Source organism: Molothrus ater, chromosome 5 (assembly GCF_012460135.2).
Source record: "Molothrus ater isolate BHLD 08-10-18 breed brown headed cowbird chromosome 5, BPBGC_Mater_1.1, whole genome shotgun sequence".
NCBI classification, from domain to species: domain Eukaryota; kingdom Metazoa; phylum Chordata; class Aves; order Passeriformes; family Icteridae; genus Molothrus; species Molothrus ater.
The window spans coordinates 24,941,872-24,969,600 of NC_050482.2; the positions used below are offsets into that span (position 1 = coordinate 24,941,872).

Genomic DNA, 27,729 nt, shown 5'->3' on the forward strand with positions numbered 1-27,729 from the left:
TTTAAGTGAAAACCACTAATTTTATTTATAGGTGTTACAATACAATCACCATAAAACTTACAAGAACCGAACATAAGACTTGCATAGACTTTTCTTTAAAAATTAATTATTTTATTATTTTTTTTCAGGCCAAAGACTCCCCATTCAGTGTTTGGCACAAAGATCTCTAAGAAGCTTCACTGTAGGTCTATAATTATTAAATAAAAGAAAGAGCCACACATTTGGTTTATCTAGTAAGCAAAGCTAATACACAGCTGTGAATTTTTTCACTCAAATACTGGAAGTTTTCTGGGAAAGACTTCTTCATGCTTTGGTTCAGAACTTGGAAATCAAAAGCAGTATCCATTTGCAGAAATACATTCTTGGAAATGCATACAGTACTATGTGCCACATCCCTCTTGATAGAAGGCACAACTTAGGAAAGAACATTCATGATATAAAACAGAAGCCAGTTCTGAAAGGCTAAAAGTGACACCCACTACTTCTGGCAATTTTTTTTTAATCTAAGCAAGACCTGCTCTTATTTTCTAACACCAACACCCCCCCACCCCAATCTATAACATAACTTTAGTGTTTGTAAAATTAAAGCTTTTCCAGGCATGAACATGAGCCAACATTTTTCTACTTGTGGAGTTACTTTGAAAACTAGACATGAGAAGTCACTATTCCCCCAAGAACCCATGTGTCAAACCTAAAGAATTTATTAAAGGCAAATTTTTTTAAGTGTCATTCACTCTGCATACTTGAAGTCAGGAAAACAAAGCTGTACATGGCAGCAAAACCGATCATTTCGTCTAAAGTGCTTGATGAAAGCAGAAAAACTATAAAAATGATAAATTAGTGAAACCAGAGGTGGAAGAGTTACATTTATGATACAAAACAAGATAAATTGGAGCATTTTCACATTTTCTTGTTCGATTAGCAAGATACAGCAGAAAGATTCTTCACAGTGAGAGCTCCCTTAGAATGTATAGGGTTTATAACACATTTTTTCTTACAGTTCTGTGATATGAAATAATTTGAAGTGAGATTCAGAAACAGTATTTTAAAAGAGAAAATATTATTATAGCTAAGAAATGAGGACTACATAGGAAGCTTTAGACATTAAAAAAAAATCTTTGGGAAATGCTATTTAATACTTTCAATAATTTTAAATGCCCTGACACTTTATATTTTACAGTAGAAATGCAAGAGCCTTTGGAACACAGCAATACTTGATTAGTTCTGTGCATGTCTTCTTTTAGGACATCATCTTTTCCTTACATGCCACTGAGCAGAAAAGCATCCCTTCCATAGATATGAACTTCTGGCCAATGAGACACTTGCTGCAACAGGAGCACAGGAAGCATTCCCGCTTAGCATGCCAGTTGAAGTTGTTGTAGCTTACACGCTGAACCTCTGGATCTATGGCATTGTGACAGCCTTGGCAGATCTGGTGAGAAATAAAACAACACTGAAAGGAAGCACACACATGCTCTCTTCAAGTGCAATAAAACCTGGAACTCTTAAATGTTTTTGGAGGAGAGAGACAAGTGTTAAAAGAAGCCTTTAAAAAAAGTCTCCAGCTTTTGATTTTTTTTTCTTTATTTTTGAAGTGTTTTGATTAGAATTCAGCTGAAGGCACAGTATAATAAAAGGAACATGCAATTTATTTGCTGCTGGGACTAAGCTTAGACAGTTATGATGGTTAGGATTTCCCAATACCCAAATAATCATAAAAACCTTTCATGTCAAACGGCACAGAAAGAGATTAGCTACAAATCTTCCTGTGCATTGACAGCTCTTTGGTTATGTCAAATAATTAAGGGTTACTAGGAAGTCTTGAATGCATTTATCTTAAAATCTGGTTGTTCACAAATTGTAATTTAGATTGAGAAAGTTAAGAGGAAAAAAAAAGCCTCTCCAAAAAAACCAAATCCTCACACCTACCTCAGAATATTATTAACTGCCAACTAGAGATGACCATTTTTTTCTCCATTCACTATATAAATTACCTAGGTGCACATTAGACTGAGCCCCCAACTAGTAGCTAGCTAACTTATAGATATGAATGGACCATCATCTCAGAATAGTTTCCAGCATAACCACAAATCAAGAACTAGCATTCTTTTCCAAACTTCTAGCTTTATCCTGTCAATCACTCTCCTTTTTAACATGTGTGGGTAGAAATAAATGAAACAAAAGTACCTAGATTGCAGTATTTAACTACAGGCCCTTAGCAGCAGCTGAAGTTGATTCCCATCTGGCTCAATGAACTACAATAGATAAACATTTAGCAGCATCACCTACTTTATTCCTGTTACCAAATCCTGCTTCACCACTGGCTAAGTTCAAGGTGTTCTCCCAACAGGTTCCCCCCCTCCACCCCAGCAGTGGCTTTTGTTCAAGTTTATGAAGTCATTTGCCTGCCTAAAGTTGTGGGTTTTGGTTTATTTTTTCCTGAAGGGGAAGATGACTGACTCAAGCCTAAATATTCAATTTATGCTCTTCACATACTCCCAGACTGAGAAAAAGTAAGAGTTTGAAGCTCCACAGACTTATGTTCCCTTCCTTCACAACACCAAGACATCTGTAAGGACCTTACCACAGCATGGTTCTTCATGTAGCAGGATTTGCAGACTGGCTTGTCATTCACTGTTATATAGGTTATCCCAGCCAGAACACAATCACAATCAAAACAGCAGAAGTGTTTCAGATGCCAGTTCTGCCCTTCTGCGAGAGTATATTCATTGCTGAATATTAGCTAGGAGGAAGACACAAAAAAGTGTAAAAGTGAACAAGTGCATTCATTTGAACAGTGTACCTTTTAATAAACCTAGCCTCTAGATGTTTTGTGATTTGCAAGGAACTCCCAGTAGTTCCACCATTGCTTGCCCAAAAGCCTCCATGCTGCTCCCAAGAGCTCACAGAAGCCAGAGGCCCCAGGAGGGCTGTTCCCTGTTGCTGCCCAGGGTCAGTTTGGCCCCTAGTGTCCCTGATAAGGAAACAACTATGTAAGTGTGACTTGTTGGAGAATTTGCCCTCATGTATCACATCCTATGTCCCTATAGATTGTGCAAAATCAGCACCAAATCCAAAGCAAACTACGGGTTTTCCTGAATGTGCAGTGTCCATATTGGTTTCAGTTCTTTGTAACTAAAGTATCAACTATCCTGGTGAAGCCATACCATCTTCCTGCACTGAAGCGTTTTACTAAAAACTCCTCAACACTTATCAGGAGATCAAACTTTTGAACTAGAAGAAGGACACTAGGATATTTCCTACCTCATCACATCCAGCACAGCGGGGTCTTTCACTATCACAATAATGTCTTCCACAATACAGGTTACCATTCTTCCAGAAGTAGATCATGTCTACTAGAAGTTCACCGCAGGTGCAACAGACGAAACAACCTGGATGCCACAATTTGTCATATCCAGCACGTTCTGCATAGACAGCTGGGTCACCTTCCTTCATGTTCAGTTTGCAGTGGTAGCAGGACTGGAAAGACGTTATCACCAAGTTAATTAAGTCTTTGAGAGCTATATTTATAAAAATTAGATACTATCAATATATTTAATAAATTCCATCTTTCCAGACTGAAATTAAAGCATTAGTTTAATCCCATGAGTAGACAGCAGTGGTTCGGGATATACCTGTACTGTAATTTAGGTTCAACTAAGCCATTCAAGATGATGCACATTCCACTGTCATAGCATTAGTGCTCCTTAAAGGGATGGTTGTACTTTGCTGTATTCACATTCTGCAATTGCAGTCCGGTGTTTAAAGAAAACAACAGGCAATTAAAATTCATGTTATGCTCTGTAAACCTTATATGCTTAGGAACAAGGACAGAATAATGATCCTCCATCCAAGCTAACCAACTATGACTAGAATGCATGACAAGGAAATGGCTGCACTTATAGGTCATGAGAAGACCAAGCCATATCTGCATCACAGGTGGGCAAAATAAAAAATTAGTGAATATTTCAAACTGATTCTGTTTAAAGCCATGTTCTAGGGATGCTAGTCACTCATGGCTGCTGTCCAACAGTCTGTGATTAATGGTTTTAGGACAAGAGAGTGACTGTGGATAAACTACAAAGCATACATACACAGCTACATTACAAATAGTTCCAGAGACATCACAATCTGCCCTATACCTGCCTACAGAGGGGGTTGTGCCATCAAGTAAAAAAACACAGATGATTTATGTTACTGAAGCAAAATTTTTTTATCTACAGTTTAATCACCAGTTTGGCATTTCCTGCACTCCAGCTGGTCCGTGGACTGGGCTGAACATCCTGGGAAGGTTTTCCTCTATGACTCACATCAGCCACAAATGGCTTTGTGTGTGCATATAAAAATAAAATATGTATAAAGTGCCTTGGCTACAAGGCATATTGATCAGATCCCAGATGCCTGACAATTTCAAAAGACAGACAGAAAGCCGCCAAAAGAAGAAGAACAACTTGGAACAGTAACAGAATGTAGGGAAATTAAGGAAAGGGAAAGTTAAAAAATACTCGTATATAAAGGTTTCTGACCTTTCAACTTTGGACCTCATACTCCAAGAGAAGCCCACTGGAAGGTTAAGTAGCTGCCTAGACCCAAGTCTAGGCAATGTGATTCACCTGCCTACCATTTACAACATCTCCAGCTTTGGTGGTTAAAAGGTACAGAAAAGTTTCCTTCTTTACAAGATGAAAATATGCTAAGTACATATTTTTCTTTAATTCAGCTTTCAGTCATGGTGAAAAAGCTTTGTATTTATAAACACAGAGACAATTACTATAGGTATATTTACATTAATAGTGGAGACCTCGTTGTTAGTGTTGTTTGGTTTGCTTTTTTATTTTTTATCAGGTTTCAAAGAAGTGCAGGCTATTCCTATAATGAAAATTAATTTTTCAAGAGATTCTCTTTTCCCACAGCTACAGGAATACAGCATTCAAACTCAGTCTGAAAAACAACGTACAAGAAAATCTGACGAGCAAAAATGCAGAACCAATAAAAAAAGTGTAGACATGGATGGTATTCTTCTGCTAAGTATTTAAGAGATCTTCTGTATCAATTGATGCTGAACTGTTAAAAAGTAGTTGAGATAATGCTAACTCATACAGCTGAAACAAAGTCTCATTGCAAAAATAAGACCCTCCCCCCCACAAATACTTAAAAATAACATATCTAAATCTTGATTATTTCACCCAGTGTACACTCAGTACCTAACAACAGATAAGAAACCCAAATGTTCACTTTATGCTATCAAGCACCTACAAGCCTCTTTCCAAATCACAACCCACAGTGATAACATATGCTTGGCTTAAACTGCAGGAAGAATACTCAGGTACTAGAGTAAGAAAAGTTTGGAAGTGATAAACAGGTGTAATGTAAAAAACAAAGCACTTTCTGATACAATTACTCATGAGGACAGAGTGCCTCCTGCTATTGACTTCTTATAGTCCAAGGCAGTTGGCCAGCAGGGTACAATGCAGGACGTGCATTTCTGTAGGTCTTCCTTGAGGAAATAAGAATTGCTGCTGTGAAACTAGAGTAAACCAGCAGGAAAGGCTGATATGAGACAAAATGACAGTAACCTAATCAAGCCATGGCAAAATAACTTGTTTCTTAGATTCTCCATAACAAGACAGTGAAGGAAAAAAAAGGCAAAAAAGCTACAGGTAACCAAATGGCACAGCTTGAAAATTTTTAGGGTAAATGGCCATGTCCAAAGCTAAAACCTAAGTGCTGATTTTATATTTCACACCAGTAGTCATATATACTGTCATTCAGAAACAAACAACAAAAAACACATCACACCCCCCAATAATACTAGCAAAAGTCAAATTCTACAACCAATGTTAAACAAACCTTTTTCTCCATCTAGAACTCGTATGTTAATTTTCTCTAAGCAACCTGCAGACAAATATTTTTAAGGATTCATACACATAATAGCAACATTTCTAGAAATCAACTTATAGTAGAGCTTTTGACACTCCTAAGTAATGTCTACCTCTACTAAACTGATTTAATGTTCCTTCAGTAATCCTACCCCTATTTTGAATTTGTAATTGGTAGTTGAGATATGCACAGCAGTAGTTATTTCAGAAATACTTGATTAAGGATACAATTTTTGAAATATCAATGAAAACTGGGTAGTTTTATATACTTTGTTTTTTGCTGGACTATTACAAGGAGAAATCAGATGCCAAAGGACAAAAAACACAGATAAGAAAATGGAGCTGAATATGAAAAGAAGGCTAGTCAAAAGAGCCATTGTATGGTTCAAATTGTTGGACACAAGATGGAGACATGTTACTTTATTATTCCTTAATTTAATTTCACTTTAAACACAATTTGTTAAGTGGGTAATTTCAGTGCTCTTCCAAAAAAGAGGAGAAAACAAGCTTCTAAAATTAAACTAACTCTTCAAGAGGAGAAGAATGTAACAATTAGTCCATAAGATGACACAAACTTCTTGATTATTTTTCTGTAAAAGCCACCTTAATATACTATCTCCAAGCTAACATGTTTTTGCACTGAGGATGAAAGTGTCACGTAGCAAGTTATTTGCTGCAATGAATTAAATACTGTCAGAAACCATGGCTCTGTGCAGACATTCACTACATTTTCCAGTTCCTTCTTTCCCTCCCCAGATTTTTGCTACTCCAAACTAATAAACAATTTAATTGGGCTAAAATGAGCAAAAAGAACACTCAGATGATAATATACCTTCTTGCTTTATCTTTCCATTCTTATACTTACATATTGAGATGCTTTCTGATTTGGGGACTTCTCCATTGTTCCAACAGCAGATGAGGTACCTCTGCCACCACCATTTTTCAAGTTATTCTCATCAGGAGCTCTCACTTCCACATCCCCAGGGAGCTTGACATCTCCTACACCAAGTGCCTCTCTTTTGTACTTCTTCACAAATTGCTCCATATGCCTCACTTCACTGGGAGAAAGCTCGTGGCATTTGGAAGGGTCCTGATCGTGGGCAGGCAGCTGCTTTGCCAGCTGCTTCTTCCTGTACTGCGCGCCTTCCGAGCCAGCCACGGGCTGCTTCTCCTTGGGTAACATCTGCATGTACTGCTTAGCCTGAATCAGCAGGAATCACACATCAGATGGCACTTCAGCTACACACCCATTCTCATAAGCAAACACAACTAAACTAACCTCTACTGTTTTTAGCAACAGCCAAATTTGTCAAAAACAAGGATTTTTCCATAAACATTAAGCTCCTGAAAAGGTAATGGAGATAAAATACAGCAGATGCATTAATTGGCTTCTTCCCAGAGTAAGAGAAAGACTCCTTTTTAAGCCTTTTACAACATAGAGAAAAGAGTTATTACTTCTCTGAATAAATAACATTTACGCAGCATCTTGTCTCTATCTATGAACACTGATAATAAGTATAGTCTTAGAAAAGTAGAAACTGAAATAATCTGCTTGGGGCATACAGCCCATTGAAGAAATTAGCTAAATTAAGGGGAAAAAAAGAAGCCCTAGTTTAAATAAAGTAATGACAAGGCTAAAAGTCAAATTGGTAACTGAATGTTAAGTAAGTCTTAGATGCACAAGGTTTGATTAATTCACTGAAAAGAAATAATTTGAGATAATGTCATTCTGGCATGGCTTGCACAACATTTTGGTACAATAAATTAGCAATCAAAGTTTGAAAAGTGAAGCAAATCCTCAGAAGGCTATCTACCATCTCATCTACTTCAGCTGAAAATACACTGGAAGAGAGCTGCTCTTTTAGATGTCAACACTGACCTTGTTCTTGCCATATACAGTAAAAGCTATAAGCAAGACTAAGTGTTCCCCTTAACTTTAAACAATTATATAAATTGATGTGGTGTTGGGTATTGTTTTTTTTTTTTCTTTGAGCCTACACTCCATGCAAATATTTTAACTTTATTAAAAAAAAAAAAAGAAAAAAAGTAAGGAAAAAAAATAGAAAGAGAGCAGGCTACAGAAACTGGACTCCAGTGGCTTAATAGATAACTCTTAATCCTATGTATTAAAACAACCTCACCTCCCCAGGTTTTTAAGAATTTCTAGAATTTCTACAGAAAAACTTCCACAAAGCAAGATGAGAGATGCGAGACTCATTAAACAGTCACCATATTTTCACTTTTGAGGAGGAAGAAAGGAAGACTACAAGAGGCATAGTTATCCTTCCAGTAAGCTCTACTACTTTATCTCCCACCAGCTCTTGACTTGAACATGAAAAAATGTGAGTTGGACTTACAAGTGTCTGATTCTGAACAGGAGGAGCCCACTCATAAGTCACAGTATCGATGGTTATGTTCTTCTTGGCTGGCACTGGGCTGGTCAGTATCATCACATTGCGTTTATACAAGGGAATGCCATCATTCTTCAGCTTTGCAATGAGGGTTGTGTATTTTGTATCCTCAAAGAGTTTCCCTACTTTCCGATCTTCCTCACTGCTTGAAGGGATATCATGCTCCTCCTGGCCACATTTGCAGTTGCGGCATATTTTCCTGAAATTCATGGAAACAGTAGCAAAATTACAATCTCACACCATCTGGGTGTGTAGTAACATCACCAGGAACCCAAACCTTTGTTTTCAGTGCTTTGTTTAGGAAATATACACTTTTTCTGTAATATGTCAAACACCTCCTTTATGTGTCCTGTTGTATTATTTACATTGTTTATTTACAGATACTGTTATCAGATAGATATCAGTCAACTACACGAATCCAATTTTAATATGAAGCTATGTGATTTCTTCAGTTGCATCTCAATACTGATTAAACACATACATATCCATTATCAGTCACCTACCAGATTTATTATAAGATAGCTGGCGGAATCATGTTGATGCACTGAGTTATCATTTGCTTGAGATTTTAGTTTTTCAGCTGCTCTTCATACATTCAAAGTTACATGCACTATACTATTTTCTTCATATGTATTTCACTGTATGCATGATATTTGGTTATCACCGGTTTGCTATCGCCTGGAAACAAATATTTCCAAGAAAGGAAGAAAATGCATACAGACATATGAAAAGTGTAATTGCATCAAGTTCTGTTCAAAGCACAGAATTTAAAGAGAAGATGAAAGAAAAGTTAAAGGCTTATATGGATAAAGCCTTTCAAAACAGCTCTGAACCAAGTCAGAGGTACTCTGGCACAAGCTGTAGAGAGACTTTTCACAGAAAACAGCCTTAAAAGGTAGAAGTATATCTACTTCCTTGGATACAAATTATATTCTTTCATATACAACATATTTCAACTGCTTTGGCTAACGAATATTAGAAAGTAATTTGTTACCTTAAGCATAATTAAACAATTCACTTATAATGAACAGAACCTTGGATTAGACAAGCTAGTTCATTATTTATTAACAGTGTCTCCAGAACTTCAGTTATAAGCAGTCAGCCAGAAATCAGAGAGCTAATAAGCTAAATCAGAAATCAGAGAGCTAATAAGAACTAAAGGTTCTTATTACAGACTAAGAGAACATATCAACCTTCCGGATCTCTGGAGTTTGAAGAGAAATGAGTAGTGGTTTACCCCATTATTTATCCTTCATACAACAAATAGCATAAACTTTAGCTATAAAATGCTTCTGAACCCTGCCTGCCAAAACTCATCAAACTCCAACATTGTTCTGCATCTTGCTTTATACAGTCTTGAAGGCAAGTTAGGTGTCACAAGATATGTCACAGGAACACAACAAGAACATGCCATGACTACAGCAAGCCCCTGAGGTAATGGGAAAGGAAGGAGGACCTCAAATTGGCAACCTGAAGTGATACACAGCCAGCCACAAACATATGCTCTCTATATGGACACCAGTTTAGGATGTGGTGTAACAACATTTCAGTGTGTGGTGGATGCTGCATTTGGTTACACAGGAAACATACGTTGTGGTAATTTAAGTTTTAAAGCCCACTCCAAATAAAAATACCTAAACTCTAAAAATGAGCCACTCATTCAAAATAAGAATGTTAAGTAGAAGGGACTTCACTTTGCAACACAAATACCTAAAGAGATAACTAATTGAGATGTAGATTGTCTGACAGCCTCCAACTCATTTCCACAACAGGAAAGATGTGCAGAATTTCAAAGCTGATGCTTACCTGAATAGCTACTATATACTATTCACTTTGCAATCTCCCAGTTTACCACAACATTCAAGCATGAACTAGCATTTCCCACTAAGCTTGAAAGCTTTACTGTGCATCTCAAGCACTCAAAACATAAAATTTTGCAAGATCTTCAACATCTGTCTACACAAGTCCTTTACATAGCTAATACCTAGAGAATATTTAATATACTAATAAAGCAATTCATATTCACTTTGCTCATCTTTTATGGCATGCATGTGATTATACCTTATTACCAATTCTCAGTCATATCTTTTTTGAGATCTAATACCAGGTGACAGAATCAGACCTTGCATTTTGCTGATTTAGTGATTTACATCATGATCACCACGCAGCTTTATGGCTCAAAGCACATATGCCACTGGAATTGAAGCAGTTTGTCCATCCAAACGATGACACTAAACACTTTATTTACTCTTACAACTTAAATCTTTAGCAACAGTAACCTCCAGTTTTAGACTTGTGTCTTGATAGGATGTGATTTAATAACACTGGTGAAGACCAGACATTCTTGGGCTCCCTGCACAGCCTTACACAATTGAAGCACAATCGCGCTGTCCAGAACTGCTCTGCTTGCACGACAGACCTCAGTCAGAACAGCTCATACTGCTGTATCGCCCGTGTGGTCACAACTGCCCTGTGACACAGGCTGGGCACTCTACCCCCACTACAGCATCCAACCACAGTAAAGCAGCACTGACAGCAGTGAGAGACCAGACCACCCTCCATAAGCTGTGGTGGAATTCATCCTAAGACTTTCATGTGTGCTGGAAAAGCCACAAGAGCACCTTATTTTTGCTCATGTTCCGTCATGAAATTGCATATCTTTCTCCTAACAGTACTCCTTCAGAATAGCTTAGAGATCTTGTTTCTACTTTCCATTAGGAACACCCTGACTCAGCTGCTGTTATTATTCTTGGTCCCACCTTGAAGGCTTAATGTTTCACTGACTGCAGTATCTGTGAGAGATTTTTTTCTTTGCTTTCCTCATAAAGAAGTAGTGGTGAAGAAGTGAAAGCACACAATTTGTCCTTAGGTCCTTCCTGGGACTCAGTGTGAAAACTTGTGTAGAACTACAGTGCTTTATACTTGCATCGAAAATAATGAGATGATGAAATGAAAATAATGAAAATAATCCTCCTCACCAGGAACCCACTGAAATTAAGAATTTGACTGTGTACATTTTAGTTTAACCTCCTTGCTCTTTCAAAGTTAAGTGAATAATTCTTTGCCAACAGTTTGCAAGAAGCTGTTACAGGGGCTATGTTACAAGTGTAATACAGGCCTTAGAACTTGTGTACCATTATGCCTCTGAATACAGGACAAAATGATACAGAAAGATTGTGGAGAATGCTGAAGCACAACTGATATCAGCATATCTCAGTAAATCGAAGGAAAATCCTTTAGGCTGTTGCCATTTCCCATGCTCCCCAACGCTCCCCCTGGATCTCAGCCACATGAAGATGTCCATATGGCTGCTAACAGAGCAAAAAAGTATCCTGTCCTGATTTATAATCTTACCTCTTAAATAATTTCCAGCACTAAAAGACATCCAGTTGATATTTACATACATAACTGTTCCTGAATAGTACTGTTCACAATTTAGTCCTAACTTCTTTCACTAGTTGCCACAGCACAATCCTCCTCATTAGTCACTCACTGTCCCCTCTGAAGAAGGTATATTGCTAGTTAATTCTCTTTAGAATAGACAGGTAGATAATTTTTTGACTGTATATTTTGGAGTATCTAGTATCTAGTAAGGAGGTGTTAGGTACTCCTGCTCTGGTCTTCACAGCTCTCAGGACCTCATCAGAGCAATGTCATCGACCCACCCCCCTCAATATCAGCAATTTGAAAAGCTTTTCCCACTCAAAACATAGAAGATAGAGAGGAAATTTCAAAATCTATGGAATGAAAAGTTGCATATCATTGTAAAGACAGGTATATTAGATAATGCCTTGCTAGCAGGTCTTCAGTAGTTAGAAAGAACAAGGAAGAAAGGTGTGGAGATTCCATTCTCTCTAGTGATGAATTCCTGTGTCCTGAACATATACTGACATGAAGGATCAAAAACTTCTAGTTCCTTCTCCAAAATAAAATGTAAATCATCTTCCTGATTGCCTACATTTTAGTGTATGGAGAGGAAAAATAAGATGGCTCATGATCCTTCCTATGCTGGCTCCTAGTGACAGGAGGCAGTAGCTGCAAGCATAGAGAAATCCTCAAAGACCTGGCAAGTCCTGAGGCTTGTGCCCTCCATGCAGAACAACTAACCTCCTCCTATTACAGAATCAGAAATCCAGATGGTCTGAATATCTCCAGTGAGGGAGACTCCACAGCCTCTCTGAGCAACCTGTTCCAGTGCTGACACCTGCACAATAAAGAAGTTCTTCCTCATATTCAGGTGGAACTTCCTGTGCAGGAGTTTCTGCCCATTGCCCTTTGTCTTATTGCTTGGCACCACTGAGCCAAGCGTGGCTCCATCCTTTTGACATCCTCCCTTGAGATACTGATAGACATTAATGAGGTCCCCTCACTTCAGCTCCCTCAGCCTTTCCTCTTGAGAGAGATGCTCCAGCTCCTTAATCATCTTTGCTGCCCTCCACCAAACCCACTCCAGGAGCTCCACGTCTCTCTTGTACCGAGGAGCACAGAATAGGACACAGCACTCCACATGCAGAATGCACCCTAGGACACCATTGGCCTTCTTGGCCCCCAGGGCATACTGCTGGCTCAGGGAGAGCCTGTATTCCACGGGATGCTCAGGTCCTTCTCCACAGAGCTGCTTTCTAGCAGGTTACCACTTTCTGGTATATATGCAACCAACCTTCTCTCCCGTTTTTAGCAACTTCTCACTCCAGTCCCATAGTTCCCTCTAGTGGGAAATACATTCCCAAAGAGCAGTATCTAACTAACTGAGTAGCAATCTCTTACATCCAGCCTGACCCACTGGACAGGTGTGGGAGTTGTTTTGCAGCCTGAAATAAATCTAATACCTAAATTAAAAAGACCTTCTCCACCTTCTGCTGCTGTTACACTTGGACAGAAACATGATTCTAATGACAATTTTAAAAGCAAAAGCTATTTTTAAAAGCAAAAGCTATTCACTAAGATAAAATCAGGCAATTGTTAACCATTCAGCTACCATTGTATACCACATCTCCCATTTTATATTCAGCTTGCAACACTGAGGCTATCAGAACTTCAAAATTTAGGAATAAATTTTACTAAAGGCTTGGTTTACCACCATTTCTATACTAGCCTCAGTTTATAGTTCTGCACCTATAAAACCTGCCCATACAGTGTGTCAAGATTTACAGCACAAATGTCTTAAAACAGTATGTTCCACCCCAGGAGAGATATATTCCAAATACTACCAGTATAGAGAAGGGTGTAGTAACTCCTTGTAAAGCCCTGCTACTCGATAGCTACACGTGGGTTTTTTGTGCACTTTACAATCTGACTCCCCAGAGGAAAAACTGAGGGTCATTTGTATGGAAGTACAAAGAGAAATACATGCAGGCTCTTTGAGGAACAGCATTTTCATCTATCAGACCAAGAGCTGTGCGATGTGCTGGAGCTCCTCGGCTGTCCCCAGGAGAGGGCAGTGTCAGCCTTGCACAGCCCGCAGCAGAACCACGCCCGGCACACGCTGCCGCTACTGCCCCGCTTGCTGGGCTGCATCTGGATCCTGTGGAGGTCACTGTCTTCTTACAGAGATGTGCTTTGGAGTTCTAGCTAAAACAGCCTTGACAGAACTTGCTAGTACCGGGCACTTCTGGCACAAAGTCAAGGCTTCCCCGTGTTTGAACTCTGCCCCCACCTCAGCAAGTGGAGAAGCTGGGAGGGGCACATCTGACTCAAGTCAGTGGGGTTTAAATGCTATATAACATCACAATAGGTGATAAATCAGAAATACAGGATGAAGTCAGGGTTTCTGACTTCTTAAGTGGTTACAGCTTGGAGACTGGCTGGGCATCAGTGTGCTGGTGGGAGATGGCCAGTGACTCCCTTTGCAGCGCTTGCTCACCCACCACTTCACCTATTAAACTGACTATTTCTACCCATGAGTCACCTCACTTTTGTTTCTCCTTTTTTGTCTCCCTGTCTCCCACCCTGATGTCTGGGACAGGGAGTAAGCAGCTGTATGGATGTTTGGCTGCTGACCAGCGTCAATCCCTACCCCAATTATTCTCCCAATGTATAGCCGTTTCTCTAACTACAATTCTTACTTTAACACTTGTCTTTTATGGACAAGTAGCAATTAAGTAAGTGGGTAAACTTGAACTGCTTTTGATTATTCATGTTATAAAGACAATATTCTGTCTACTTGTGCTACAGTTTGCTCCTACTTAAAACAGAGTTTCAGATTTAAAGGCTAACAACTGAGTAAACAGCTATTTGGGATGGAATGTGTTCCATTTAAGTGGGGGACTACGAAAATATATGCATCAGGCAAAGCATATGAATATATTTTTCCCTTTGAAAACTATTTTACACAGAACTGAATTAAGACTTCAGATTCACACTCTTACTGTTTCCACTAGCAGCTCTGCTGAAGAAACAGCTATTTTTCAACCCATTCTTGAATCCTCTCAATTGCTCATTTTTTTTACTGTTTCAGAGGTATGTGCCACATTTGTCTGACACTTAGATGAAGCTTCTCAGACTACTTCCAGCCACCTTATTTATCTGCTCTATCCTATTTGGACTCAATTTCCAAATTAAATCTTAGCTAGATAGTCACTGTTTTCACATCTTTTTCATTACTTGCTCTTGAATCCACTGCTGTCTACAAACTCTTACTTTTCTAGGAGAGACAATATTCTGATGAGCTATGTTTTCAGGACCTGGCACAATGAGCCCTAACCACAGGAAGACAGTGCAACATGAATAAAGGAAAACACAGGCAAAAAACCCCAAACACCCACACAGAAGCCGACACCTTTTAACTTTGCAATCATACTGTGATGTAAATAAACCACTTTAGACATTTTTTTCCTTTTTATTCCAAATTATTTCATGTTATAGAATAACCTAGCAATTACAAAGTGTAATATTGGCAACTAAGAAAAAGTAAAAAAAGAGAGAAAGTTAACAGGACTTTTTCCTCCCCCACTTGTAATTTCCTCATCTGCCACAGTGACTATGAACAAAAGAGCTTTCAGTAGAAAGTAATACAATTTCTCATCTAACAATGGACAAACTATTAACTGCTGCACATTTACCTACTAGTGCATAAACACTTCTTGGTCCTTGTCATTATTTGTAAAGTTGTTTCTATAGCTACATATTACAAATAAGAATATAGCTTCTTGATTATGTATCAACTAACAAGTTTTTGCTGTTTTTTGTTTTTGTTTGCCTGATTGTTTTCTAAACAGTCTCATCTGCAGTCAAATATTTGGGCAAAGATGTAAAATCTCCTAGGCCTTATCAGCACCTGATGTCACTACAGCTGGCATACAAAGGCTACCATATAAGACAAAACTAAATTCTACTGCAAATGCAAGTTTCATGTGAAGGGATAGAATGTAAGAAAATAAAGATAGTGCAGAAGGTAGTCTCACTCCTGAGGAGTTGCAGCTGTACTAATCACCAAAGATTAGGAACAGGCCTGCCCTTAACAGGCCACAGCTGTGTCCAATAAGAGGACGAGTGCTACAAAAGAGTGGGTTAGCTGGGTGAGGAGGGAGATGGAGTTTGTTGGTTGTGCTGTGAAGAGAGTTGGAGTTTGTTGGCTGAGCAGTGAAGGAGTCAGTACTGCGAGGAGCTGCCCACAAGAAATCACTGAAGGTATGGGAGCTTTGCAGTAAGATGTCAACACTTTCACTCCAGCTAGTTAGCATTGGTTAAATGCATCAATTTTCATTGATAGCATGTGCTAGTGCTATTAGCAGCTATTTTTCTGTTATTTTCAGGCTTTTCCCTTTGAGAGGGACCTTTCTCCTAAAAAGTTAGAATTACTAAGCTACATCTTAGAGCACATCCAGTATTATGAGTGAACTGGGCCAGTGATAAATGCATTAATATACATCTATACATCTGGTTTAAGTAAAGCAAGAAAGGTCTTAATGAAATAGAAGTTCTGCAAAAGTAGTGACACGGCTATTTACTGCTATCATCAACTCACTCATTTAGGAACAGTATACCATCCAAGGCTCAGTATTATCTAACTTGTTTGAATTTATGTGACACACACAAGTGACACCTCCTCCCCATCTAAATAAGTTCTAGGTGTGTACAAAGTTTCAAATATTTTCAAAATAATTTTACATAGCATCTCAGATCAAAGCTTACATATTATTTGGTCAGGAGTTGAAAAAGCATTTTATTACGGAGGTAAAACCTACTTCTTCCCTGTAATGTCTCTTACAGTAAAGCAAGAGATATTTTTACAAATCTACTTCAATTGTTTAGTCGGCTAAAGCAAATGCTGCAGCAGAAGTACCACCATTCATTTCAGGACAGATAAAATGCATGTTCACAAGTGATTAAATACTCTGTTGTAATGCATCTGAGAATTTCTGGTCCTGAACTGTGTCAGCTTTTTAAAAACATCTTAAGAGTTTAATTGAGAGAGAGAGCAAAAATGTAAATGTTACTTAGACATTTGCATACATATGTCAAGGTCTGTAGTGCTGAGTCACAGCTCAGGATACATTTAGTGTCACTTACCTCCAGTAATGAAGCTCAAATCCTTCGCACTTTTCCTTGCATTTTAAGCAGGGGGCACCAAATCCTTCCTCATGGCCCAAGCCCATCTGTGTACAGAGGAAGATGACTACAGTCAGCTTCAAGTATTATGGTGCATGAATGATCTTACTGATGCCTCTATAATCTGCAATCAACAGCTAAAGCAAAAGATTAAACATTTGACTAAGCTGACATAAGGACAGCATTTGGGGTGCACACCTTCCTAGTATATCTATATAAGTAGCAGTGGTCACACAAGCCTCTACACAGGACTGAGCTAAGCAGGCAGAGGTGGCCTTAGTACTTTTCTCCCCAGCCCAGCTTGCTCTACCAACTTCACACAAGAGAAGAAGCAGATTCTTGGCAGCATTTCCTTAGGCCTAAGGCTGTGAAATCAGAGTAAGTGAGGCCAGAAGACCTCAAGTCAAAGGACATTTAATCCAGCTATCTGGACAAAGTGATTTACGGTATATGACTTGGCAAAATACAGGAGACCAAGAAATAAACAGACCCCAGATTTATTTGCACTAATCTTGAATAAAGGAAACAACTAAGTGGTTTGTCTAATATTTCCAAGTATATTTGAGGCTACTCTGATAGTGACTAAGAGTAGCACACCCCTTTTACAATTACATTTCAGCTGGACTCATACCAGCTGACTTTCTGAGAGGAAAGAGAAACAGCACAGTTAGCAAACCCAGTGACCAGAAGCAATATGTAAAGGGTTTCAAAAGGATGGATGACCAATTCATAATGCAGAGGAAATATCAGAGAACACAGACAACAGTGCAGATTAAAAGTATTCACACAATATAGCAACACATCAGCAAATTTCACCAAGTAACAGCCACTTTTAAGTTTGAGGTGATTGACAAATATGAAGCACGATAACTTATGCATTCATATAGCACAGTAAAATTAAAGTGTCTCACTCCAGCACTTTAAACCTTTGAGGAATATGGTTCTCAAATCAGACAGATGAAGGACCACAGAAGTGTGGCCACAGCTGGGTATGCAGGCCCATGCCCAACATGCAGAGAGGAACCCATCCCCACACCCCACACAGTAGGAGGAGTGCTCCCAACTAGCTGCAGGTAGAAACAGCTCACCTGCAGTTTAGCTCTTACCATGAATAGAAACTGAGCTAGAACTGACAAGTTCTCGTACTAACTTTAGTTCTGGCAACAACACAATGCCATAGTTAATTACATGTGGTGATAGAGTTTTATTATTAATTTTGCCATTTACTGAGAGAAATTATACTACTATTATTGTATGTACAAGGATATAAACCAGGTCAACTTTTCAATTTGGTCTCTGTCCAAAATAAAGAACAGATTATTCACAAACCACTTGTTTAATACAGAACACATGGTAAAATGCAGGGAATACCATGTTTTCAGTTACTTGGTAATAAATGGATCACTACCTCAACAATCATCAGACATCCCTGAGGAAAACTACCCTGGAGATTGTGAACTATGTAGAAGAAGGAGGTATGTTGGCAGCTATTAAGCTACTGCAGGGATGGACAGAAGGACATGACATTATTTCTTCCGTATCTGGAAGATGAATACAATTTGGCTGTGATCATGGTGACATCTTCATCAACCTAAGGGCTCATGGAGTTCACAGGAGGTGCTAACTTGAAACCCAGCAGTAGATATGTAAAATAAGCATAACTTTGAAGATTAAGTTCTTCATCAGCTACACTTTTGATAAGCTAACTGGTTAATAAAAGTTCACCTTCAATGAAGATGGGCATTTATAGGACTCTTCTCATCTGAAACCCAGAGATCCCATACACACACAGACACACACTACAAATCACAAAAACCCTGAGCACTCTTCCCAATTCACACTCAAAGAGAATAAGATGTTGGCCAGGATGTTTTCTAAAGGGAAAAAGGAAGCTAAAGCAACACAAAACAACTTTTTTTTTGGGGGGGGGGGGATAGGGGGAGGAGGGAGAGACAGGTTGTTTTTCATCTGGTGTTGTTTTTCCTGTTTTTAAAGTCATCCTCTCTAAAAAGTTGTTAAACTTAAAATATGGTTGCACTGCCCTAATAAACAAAACTGCCCCCTCCCCGCAAAAAAGACAACATTAACCCATTCTCTCTTGCTGCTACTTCAGTTACAAACTGGCATTTTTTATGCTCAGGCTCTCCCTTCCTTCAAAAAGAGTGGGATGAGAATAAAGGGAAATAATCATAAACTCATTAGTACTGCAATTGGAAGATTTAGAAACACAGGATCACTTGTAACAGTGACAACGGTTATACTGTTTTATACTACTGAGAAATAAGCTTGGCATTTCAGGAATTTCTAAAGCAGTATCTGAAATTCAAGTAGGAAATATAAAAAAATTGCAAAAACCATTTTAACTATCATTTCCAAGCCTCCTAACATTTAAGGGGTTTTTTAAGCTAAAAAAAAAAAAAACAAAAAAAAAAACCTCTTCAGAAACAAAAGGAGAGGAAATATGTGCTATCTAAATGCTCCACCCAGAACATACAGACTACAGAGACAACAACCAGCCAGCCTACTTGCACTTTCACAACCAGCAGTTTTAGTGCAGATTTCTTTAGAAATACAGCATTCTATATTCCCTCCCCAGAAATAAAGAGCACACCATTATGTAAATGCTTGTGCAGCTCAAGACAAATAAATTGAATTAGCAAATGAGAGACTTGTTTGAAACAGGTTTTTCAGTTTGCTGTGGAACAGAAAGAAGGGAATTACCTTTCTATACACAATGTCTGGGCACCTTATGGAAAAGGTTTAGCTCAAGACTGAAAGGCACACTAAAAACCAAACTAGATGTGATTCTAGATGCATACACAGCCTCAGCCTTTGTTCTGACAGAGAAATTATATGGGCTGCTTGCCAAAAATTAAGATATAAAATAGCCAAACTCAAAAGCACTGCAGGCTACTGTTATCCACAAGTCAGCACATTACACATACTTCTCCAGAGTCCTGTAACAGGACATCCTTCAGCTCTAAGAAAGCATCAGCCTCAGAAATGATTTTGTTCTTCAGCAGCCAATTCAGTTGTAGTTTAGGAAATTCAGAAAGCCTAAAATTTCAGTGTGGTGCTTCTTTAGAGCTATCCATATCTATCTCCATGTGTTTTGCAGAACATGGCCAGCTGCAGGCAGAAACACCCAGAGATACAGAGCAGGCTGAGCACTGGAGAGGTAATACATGTCTGGAACAGCAGGGAACCCATTTTCCCCATAAATGGAGTTATGGAAAAAAATGGCACAGACAGGCCAGCTGAATCCTACCAGAAGAAGGTTCCTGTCTATCTACCACCATCAATTTTCATTTTACAGCAAAAGCTAACCAAACCCATCTGGTACTACCAAAACACCCAGTACTGATTTAAACAGCCTGAGTACAGAAGATGGTATAACTATGACTGAGATCACCCACTGCATGCTGCTTTCAAGATTACATGGCACCCAAGGGCAAAAAGCTTTAAGTGGTTACAGCCAAGTGACAATTAGTGAAAGACTGCCCATTTTAGTTCACACTGGAATCTAGTGACAAAAGCCGGCTGCCTTACAGTAAGGAGAGAGTCATGCACAGAAGCTTACTATCATCTTAAAAACTCAAATGATCATATTCAAGTGTCTAAGAGTTTGTTCAGAAGTGTAAGAGAAACAGCAGTTCCTAAGAAATAGTTTAAACCTGGCTTATCAGAAGGATTTATTCTTAAGTTTATTGAACATTCCTTATCTCCTCAGTCCCACCACGAGGCCAGAATTAACTGAGGCTCCAGCTGGTTTTCCTTCCTCACTCCAAGAGGACTCCTGTACCACCAGACAGGTGAGCTTCACCCTGCCACAGACATTAAGACACAATACTTGTACTCAGCCTCTGCAAAAGATCAAAAACCTTTCCAGTGCTACAGATCCCTCCTGAATTTGAAAGGACGTGGCTATACAGTGAGAATGCTATCATTAATGGATTGCAACAATTAACAGCGAGCCAGAGATCAGAACTAAATCCTCTTTACTATCCTTTTTGCAGAGCTTTCTCCTGTGCTTGAAGGTACCCCAAGCACAGAATTGAAGTGATCCATGCTAAAGCTATTCTTAGTTTACCCTAAAATCCTAGGAATATTCTGGTTTGAAGATTAGTTAACTATTGATCTATTTGGGTGTTTGAGTGGGAAAGCACCTGTAGAGAACAAGAGATTTCTAGTACATCTAAATGTGCTTTAGGCACTTTCAGAGTAGGTAAAGCAGGCAGGACAGACATAAAAACCCCCAAAAAACCTAAGAGATCTCACTGCTGTGCATGCTCTGTTGCTGAGATCTGATCCTATATCACTATATTCTGTACTATCAGAAGTCATCTCCAACAGGGAAACACAACAAACAGAAAATTAAAATAGGTTAGAGCATTTAAACTTTAAAAACAGAGCAATGATACTTCTTATGATTCCAAAATGATAAAAGAACAAATCACTACAAAAGACATATGAGTATCTGGACAATGCTCTTAAAAAACTGACAGACACTGTATGAGAAGGAAAAAAAAAATCTGATCTGTAGCAAAGAGCAGTATCCCACAAAACACTTTATATTTGTTTTTAACACATCTATTAAAATTGATGGCAACTGTGACCCTGGGGTTTTTTTAATATGTGTTTTGATTTGGGGAAAGTTGTCTGGAATTAAGAACCCTGGGTACAGAAGTCCGTTTTGTACACAAAGAAGGATGCCAAAAAGTGGTTGCATCCAAGAAAAATATTTGGAAGATGATCTGGACAGGCAGAGGAATAAATCAAGGAGCTGCAGTAGCTTGATAGTACAAAAGTCACAGGAGTTTATTGTGTTATCTTCTACTAAATATCAAACATCTCAGAATTTAAATATTTAAGACACTGCTACATAGTGTACCTTCAAAAGGCTAACAGCTATCAAAGATAGCTCAGCTGCATAGAAAACAAGCGTTGTATTCACAAAGTCCAGCATTACACTAGCTGAGTTTGAATGCAGCTGACACAATAACACAATCTGTAAACCTTCAATACAACACTATCCATCATCCAGAACTGCAGAGGCATTTTCACAATACTCCATGTATTTTGTTCTGACATCAGCACTCTTACCCAGTTGTGTCCTCTAACATGAGGTTTTGAGAAGCAGACCTGGAAACCTACACATTCATTTTTAGGAGCTTTAGTCATGCAGGAAAGTGCATGCCTTTTTTTCTGCTTTTAAAAGCTGTAGCTAGACAACCTCAGACTGAAAAAAAGGCACAAATAAAGAGTTAGGCAGACTTCGAAAACAACAAAAAATTCCCCAGCAAAACCAGAAACACATACACAGCAGTACTGAGTACAGTTAGATCTGGTGTACTCCAGAAATGCCATGAATGACAGAAGCCTCCTTACTCCTTCCCTGTTCATTTGACCAAGTTTGAGATGCTAGGTAACAGGTGTGACATGCTTTCATCTTAAGAGCTCTGCTCTTCCTGAAGGTCTCCAGGACCTAAAAGAACCCCACCAACTCTGGGCATCAGCAAAAACTATATGTATGGGGGGTTTGTGCGTATACATCCCTATAAAAAACCATGCATACATATATCTATATACACAATCAATACACATAAGAATTAGTTAGTATTATTTTTATTTATATAAATAAAACTTGCATATCTATTTAGATTGTAAAATACAATTTTAAAATATACTGCATTATAGATATTTACATCAACACCCTCATAACTGTAAACTTTGTATCTGCTAGGAAGAAGACAGTAATTTGCATGACATGTTCATGATACTTTCTTGAAGTAAAAAAAGTATTTTTAAGCAACTTTTACCACTAAAATTTCATTCAAAATTGCTAGTCACCATTACTATTACTTACTTAGAGAAAAATAGAAACATTTCTTTCTTTTTTTCCAGGAACAACTTCAGAATCAGATCTTTGTTACTTTTATGACAAAATACTGTAACTCAAAGTTAATTTTGCCCCTTGCTGCAAAATACTTGGTTTATAATTATACCCTATGGAAGAAACGTCCATCTGATCTTAAAAGTCATGCAGTCCTGCATTCAAGGAGTTTCTTGACTTGCTAATCAGAGATTTAAGTCAGACACCTGGGGAGTACTTTTGTCTTGGGAAAAAAGAATAAGAGTCAAAAAGTTTATTTCAGCTGTGCCATATTTGCCAAGCTGCTATCCAGGGATGCTGGACAAAAAAATAGCTAGAGGTGTAGATTCAGACAGGTGCTCCAAAAAATTGTCCACATAATTTTTTAACTTTGCTGGGGGGGAAAAAACCCTCAAACCCCACAGCATGTGTAGGAAGCAGTTACTTAGATTATGAACAAAACTGAAGTAGTTCCTCTCATATCTATATAAAGTTTTTAATTCTTCCACTTTCAGTCAAAACTCACCCCTGAATAAAAGTACATTTCCTTGATCTTACTATACATATGAAACAGCAAAAAAGATCTACTATAATGGGTTTCCATAGCAGTAACACCAAAACAAACAGTGACCTCAACAGGAAGTGCAGCCCAGCAGACATTACTAAATCATGCTTTGCAAAACACAGAAAAGTTGACTTTGCTCCTATACATACTTTATTCACCATTCATTTATCAAAGATCATTACTGTTGTTGACTTAGCAATGTCTAAAACACTCAGTGTTTGGTTTTCCAACTGTAACAGAACAAACTAGGTCTCACGCCACTGAAAAATAACCACACACAAATTCCCCACTAGAGAAGTTGCACCTCTTCCCCCCAAACTGCCCTGCCTCTTCTCCACTGCAAGCAAAGTTCCTTTTATAAAGCAAGTATTATACTGTGAAAGTTTATATAGAACAGACTCAGTGCCAGATTCTTATTTTCTCTAGTGAAGCATGAGACCGTGCTGCCAGCACGGCTGAAAAGCAGGACCGTGACCTACTGATTCATTTTGCCAAGATCACAGAGGTGGCAGACAGGGCAGGAATCCAGGCTGTTAGAACAAAGTTCTGCTAGAGTATTCAACACAAAGCATTAAATCTTTATGTTCCCTATAGCCTCAAAGCAAGGTTTGAGAACACAGCATATATTGTATTTGGGAGAAACAGTGGTCTGTTTCTGCACAAGTACTTTTCAAGCTGGAGCTCCTGTTCTTACCCTTCAGCTCTGTTGTGCAATTGTTTTATACAAACACTATCTTCATGATCTTCAAGTGCAAGAGCAAATCTAATTCACCCTGAGAAAAAGGAGAAAACTGTACAGTTTTCCCTAAATTCAAAAGGAAAATTGTAACAGACCAGGAAAGTCTTAGACTTAGTATTCACAAGGCAGCCAAAAAGATACTATTCACTGCCTAGATGTTTGCCAGTTACTTAATAGCTCTAAAATGCATGGGGAACTGACTACAAAATTTACATGACCACACATTTGCATATGTTCTGCATATATATTGCTCAGTGCAGAAAGTTCATGCTGAAATTTCTGTTTCTGGCAGGCTGTGGCTGTCCAGAGCCCAGGATTCAGACCAAGCGAGACACCTGGCTACACAGCAGTACTGGTTCCTTTGGCCACTCATTAAGACAGCAAGATGAGTTTTACAACATGTGAAAGAAACCAAACAGAAGCTAAATTAAAAGTGTGAGCCAAAGAAACTGTGCCCTTAAGATTCCTTCAGAAAGGTATGTTAAACAGGACTGCTGCTTTTCTGTCACAAGATAGAAAGTAAAAAGGCATCCACTGCTGAAAGGATGGGTTAGAAATTGTGGCAGGTGGGGCAGTAGTTCTTCCTGCTGAAGAACAGGTACATTGTTGGAGTCCTAGTGGTTTTGTCCTGGAGGGAAGCAATTCCAATCAGACAGACTGTGACAGAACTGCTACATTTGGAGAAAAAACCCACCAAACCTAGTATCAGCAATGAAAACAGACTTTCTCTGAGTGTTTTTTTCTTCACACAAACCCAGACATGTAGATATAAATCTATATAGCAGCTTTCCAAAGAGACAGTACAGAAGCTCAAAACTGAAGAATGGACTCATGGATTACTGACACTTAGAGAAATCTTAGGAATGTCACCTTGAAACTCGATCTATCAGGTTTCCCAGAAACAGAAAACATTCCATTATATTACCCCGTACAGTTATAAATTAGCAGTTGTGGGTAGGGGAAGAAGCTTTTCTACAGCACCAGCTGAGTGTCTGAGCCTCCACACCACATGCTGCTCCAACAGGCATTCATTTCCTTCTGCTCTGCTGAACACAAGGGCTACAGAATCGCCAACATCTCAACTCAGAGTTCAAAAATGCAATGGAATTACTCATCTAGGGACAACATGACAATTCCTGCTTTCTTCTGCCCAGTGCTTTAGGAAATTTTGCCCAACAGGCAGATTAGCTACTCACCACTCCATAATATTTACCAGGTTATTTGCCAGGCAACAAATACGTACAAGTCACTACAAAATAAAAGGTTACATAAAGTACATTTTGTAAGAGAACTCAAGCTGTTTTGCTCCAGGGTGCAAGACAAAGACAGGTGAGAACCACAGCATGTGGTAAAGCAACCCATTGCTGCTGATGGACTAAAAATCTGACACAGGTATCTCCATCTCAGGACAAGTTTCTTCTAAAAGCCAAGTAGTTCACTGGTTCTGATAATCTTGACTGGACACCTCTCAGAATGTTCTTCCACCTTTCAAGAAAGAAGGAAGTTGCCAAAAAAAAGAGAGAAGCAAAAAGATAATAAAACAAACAGGTTGAGAATTGGAATTAAAGGACAGAAAAGAAGACACACAGTTATTCCAGAGTTGACATGAAACTGTTATTCTATTCAGTGTACAAAATTTAAGAAGTTTTGATTGAATAAATTTTGGTAGTCAAAAAAGAAGAATTTTGTACTGAACTTGCTGGTAAAGCTAGTAAAGCTTCCCAGTTCTCCCTGTAGGGACTTTCAAAGAGCCTCTTCTGTTCTCTTGGAAAATTAGCTTCACCCAAGTTACAAAGAGAAAGAAGATGAGAAGACTCGAGCAAGGGAAGAGAGATAGCACAGTAACAGACACAGGTTTCTGAATGTACTTGTAGTAGAAACAGAGAAAATGTGATCGTTTTCAAATCATAGACATCTCTGCATGATAACACTAAAGCAGAGCAGAATAGAAATACTACTTTCATAAAACAGAGCTTTGCTGGTTTCTTTTGTGGCACTAGCTTTTGTGTCTATTTGAGCAGGTTCAGAAAAAGTCTTCAGGAATCTTCCAAGTTGATGAAGAAGAGAAGTAAAAGATAAGCTGGAAAAATATAGCAAAACAGTCAAATAAATTTAAAACACACACAACTACCCAATAATTACAGAGTAATTTCATGCAGATGTTCAACCACTACAAGTTCACTCAAACTAAGACTCCATTATCAGCAGAATTTTATCAGTGATTTCACACCCCATATTTATTTTCTCTTTAGATATATAAATTCTGAATTAGAATGCTCTATCTTCCACAAATATGCATCTTTCACCTCCTGGAGCTCAAAAAGCTTCCAGCAAACAAGCTCTTTGATGCCATCCTGTTTAAGTTCTAAATTGTGCTTAGAAAATACAAGCAAATCTACTCAAGAAGCTTATTTTCATTGCATTCAAGGAGTCCAGAAGGGGAACAACCCTGTGCACACAACAAGCTTCTAAAGACAGCAATAGTACTTAGCTACACCCATCTATAACTGATGGCTGAATAAGTGGGGATTGAGATAGGCAGTCCCTCCAAAGCAGGATCCTCACCCAAGTGACACCATCACATGGTGTCATCACTTGAAGCAAGCTGTAACTCAAGGCCACCCACTGCAAGGATTCAGCCTTAACAGGTAGCCTTCGCACTTCACAACTACTTCCACCCCCAGGTCAGCTTCTTGCAGGCTAGAAGAACAATTCAGGAATAAACCCCCCCACACATTCCTACAACACGCATTTCAAAAGACTACTTTTCATGTATTCATGAAGGTTATGTACAGATTTAAACCATGTTCACATATGAAGCTCCTTTTCTCCTTATCAAATAGTATCAAAAAAGATACTACGAATAAGTTTTTAATTTAAAAAAGTCAGTGCTTTAGCAGTACATTTAATTTGTGAAAGAATTAGAAGCAAAGAGTATCCCACGTGAAGTCAGTTTTACATAGGAAGTTTTAAATGGTTGGTTTTGGAAAGAGATTCAATAGAATTAGATCACCTATCGCTTTCTTTTACTTACCTTTTGTTTCTTGCCAGTTTGACGCAACTAACAAGTCAATATGCCTTTAAAAATGAAGAAAAATCAAGCCCAGGCTTCTCGCTCAAGGGGGTAATCCAAAGGACCTCTGATAACACACTTGTAAGGAATCAGTCACATCACAGGTCTGCAATCAATCACTAACATAACCACAAACAGCGACTCGGCTGCTCGTAAATTAAGTTTCATACTATATACACAGCGCACGTAAATGAAAACAACTATCAGATCTCAGGGGTTTATTGGGGGGACCGAACACATGTTTTACTGTATGACAGAACAGCGGCACTCCCCACCTGGGACACCAACTGCGGCGATTACCTAGGGCCGGCAGCAGGGAGGCAGCCCGGCCGTGTGCGCACCGGGGCTGCCCGGCAGGCGGCTCTGCTGCCACGGGGCCCGGGCGGGAACGCGGGGAGCCGGCAAGTGCTGACCCCGGCACCCGAGGGGCGAGCCCAGGGCAGTCCCCGCGGGGGCTGCAGCACCGAGGCGGGTCTGCCGCTCCCCGGAGAGCGGACAGCGGCGTGCGCGGCAGAGAGCCCGGCGGGCAGCCCCCCTTACCTTCTTCACTTTATTCTCCAGGTTCATGGCGGGGCGGCTCGGGCTCTGAGGCAGCTCCCACGGAGGAGTCTCCGCTCGCGCGCTCCGCCACGCTCAAACT

General features: G+C 39.1%; 1 protein-coding gene across 1 annotated transcript; it reads right to left on the reverse strand.

Annotated features, from left to right (window-relative positions):
* Nucleotides 1-27,729, reverse strand: TES (testin LIM domain protein). Its single transcript, XM_036401806.1, has 7 exons — nucleotides 27,630-27,729; nucleotides 16,802-16,887; nucleotides 8,237-8,489; nucleotides 6,745-7,080; nucleotides 3,265-3,480; nucleotides 2,585-2,743; nucleotides 1-1,432 (listed from the first exon to the last, which is right to left on the reverse strand). The coding sequence occupies exons 1-7, from the start codon at nucleotides 27,654-27,656 to the stop codon at nucleotides 1,241-1,243; spliced, it is 1,269 nt and encodes a 422-aa protein (XP_036257699.1). The 5' UTR covers nucleotides 27,657-27,729; the 3' UTR covers nucleotides 1-1,240.

Bases quoted from the DNA above. Each gene is read 5' to 3' on its own strand.
- TES (XM_036401806.1), bottom strand. From the start codon at position 27,656: ATGAACCTGGAGAATAAAGTGAAGAAG. The intron at 7,081-8,236 runs GTAAGTCCAACT...CTGCTGATTCAG, and splicing joins CTGTTCAGAATCAGACACTT to GCTAAGCAGTACATGCAGAT. The intron at 3,481-6,744 runs GTAAGTATAAGA...ACGTCTTTCCAG, and splicing joins ATCAGAAAGCATCTCAATAT to TCCTGCTACCACTGCAAACT.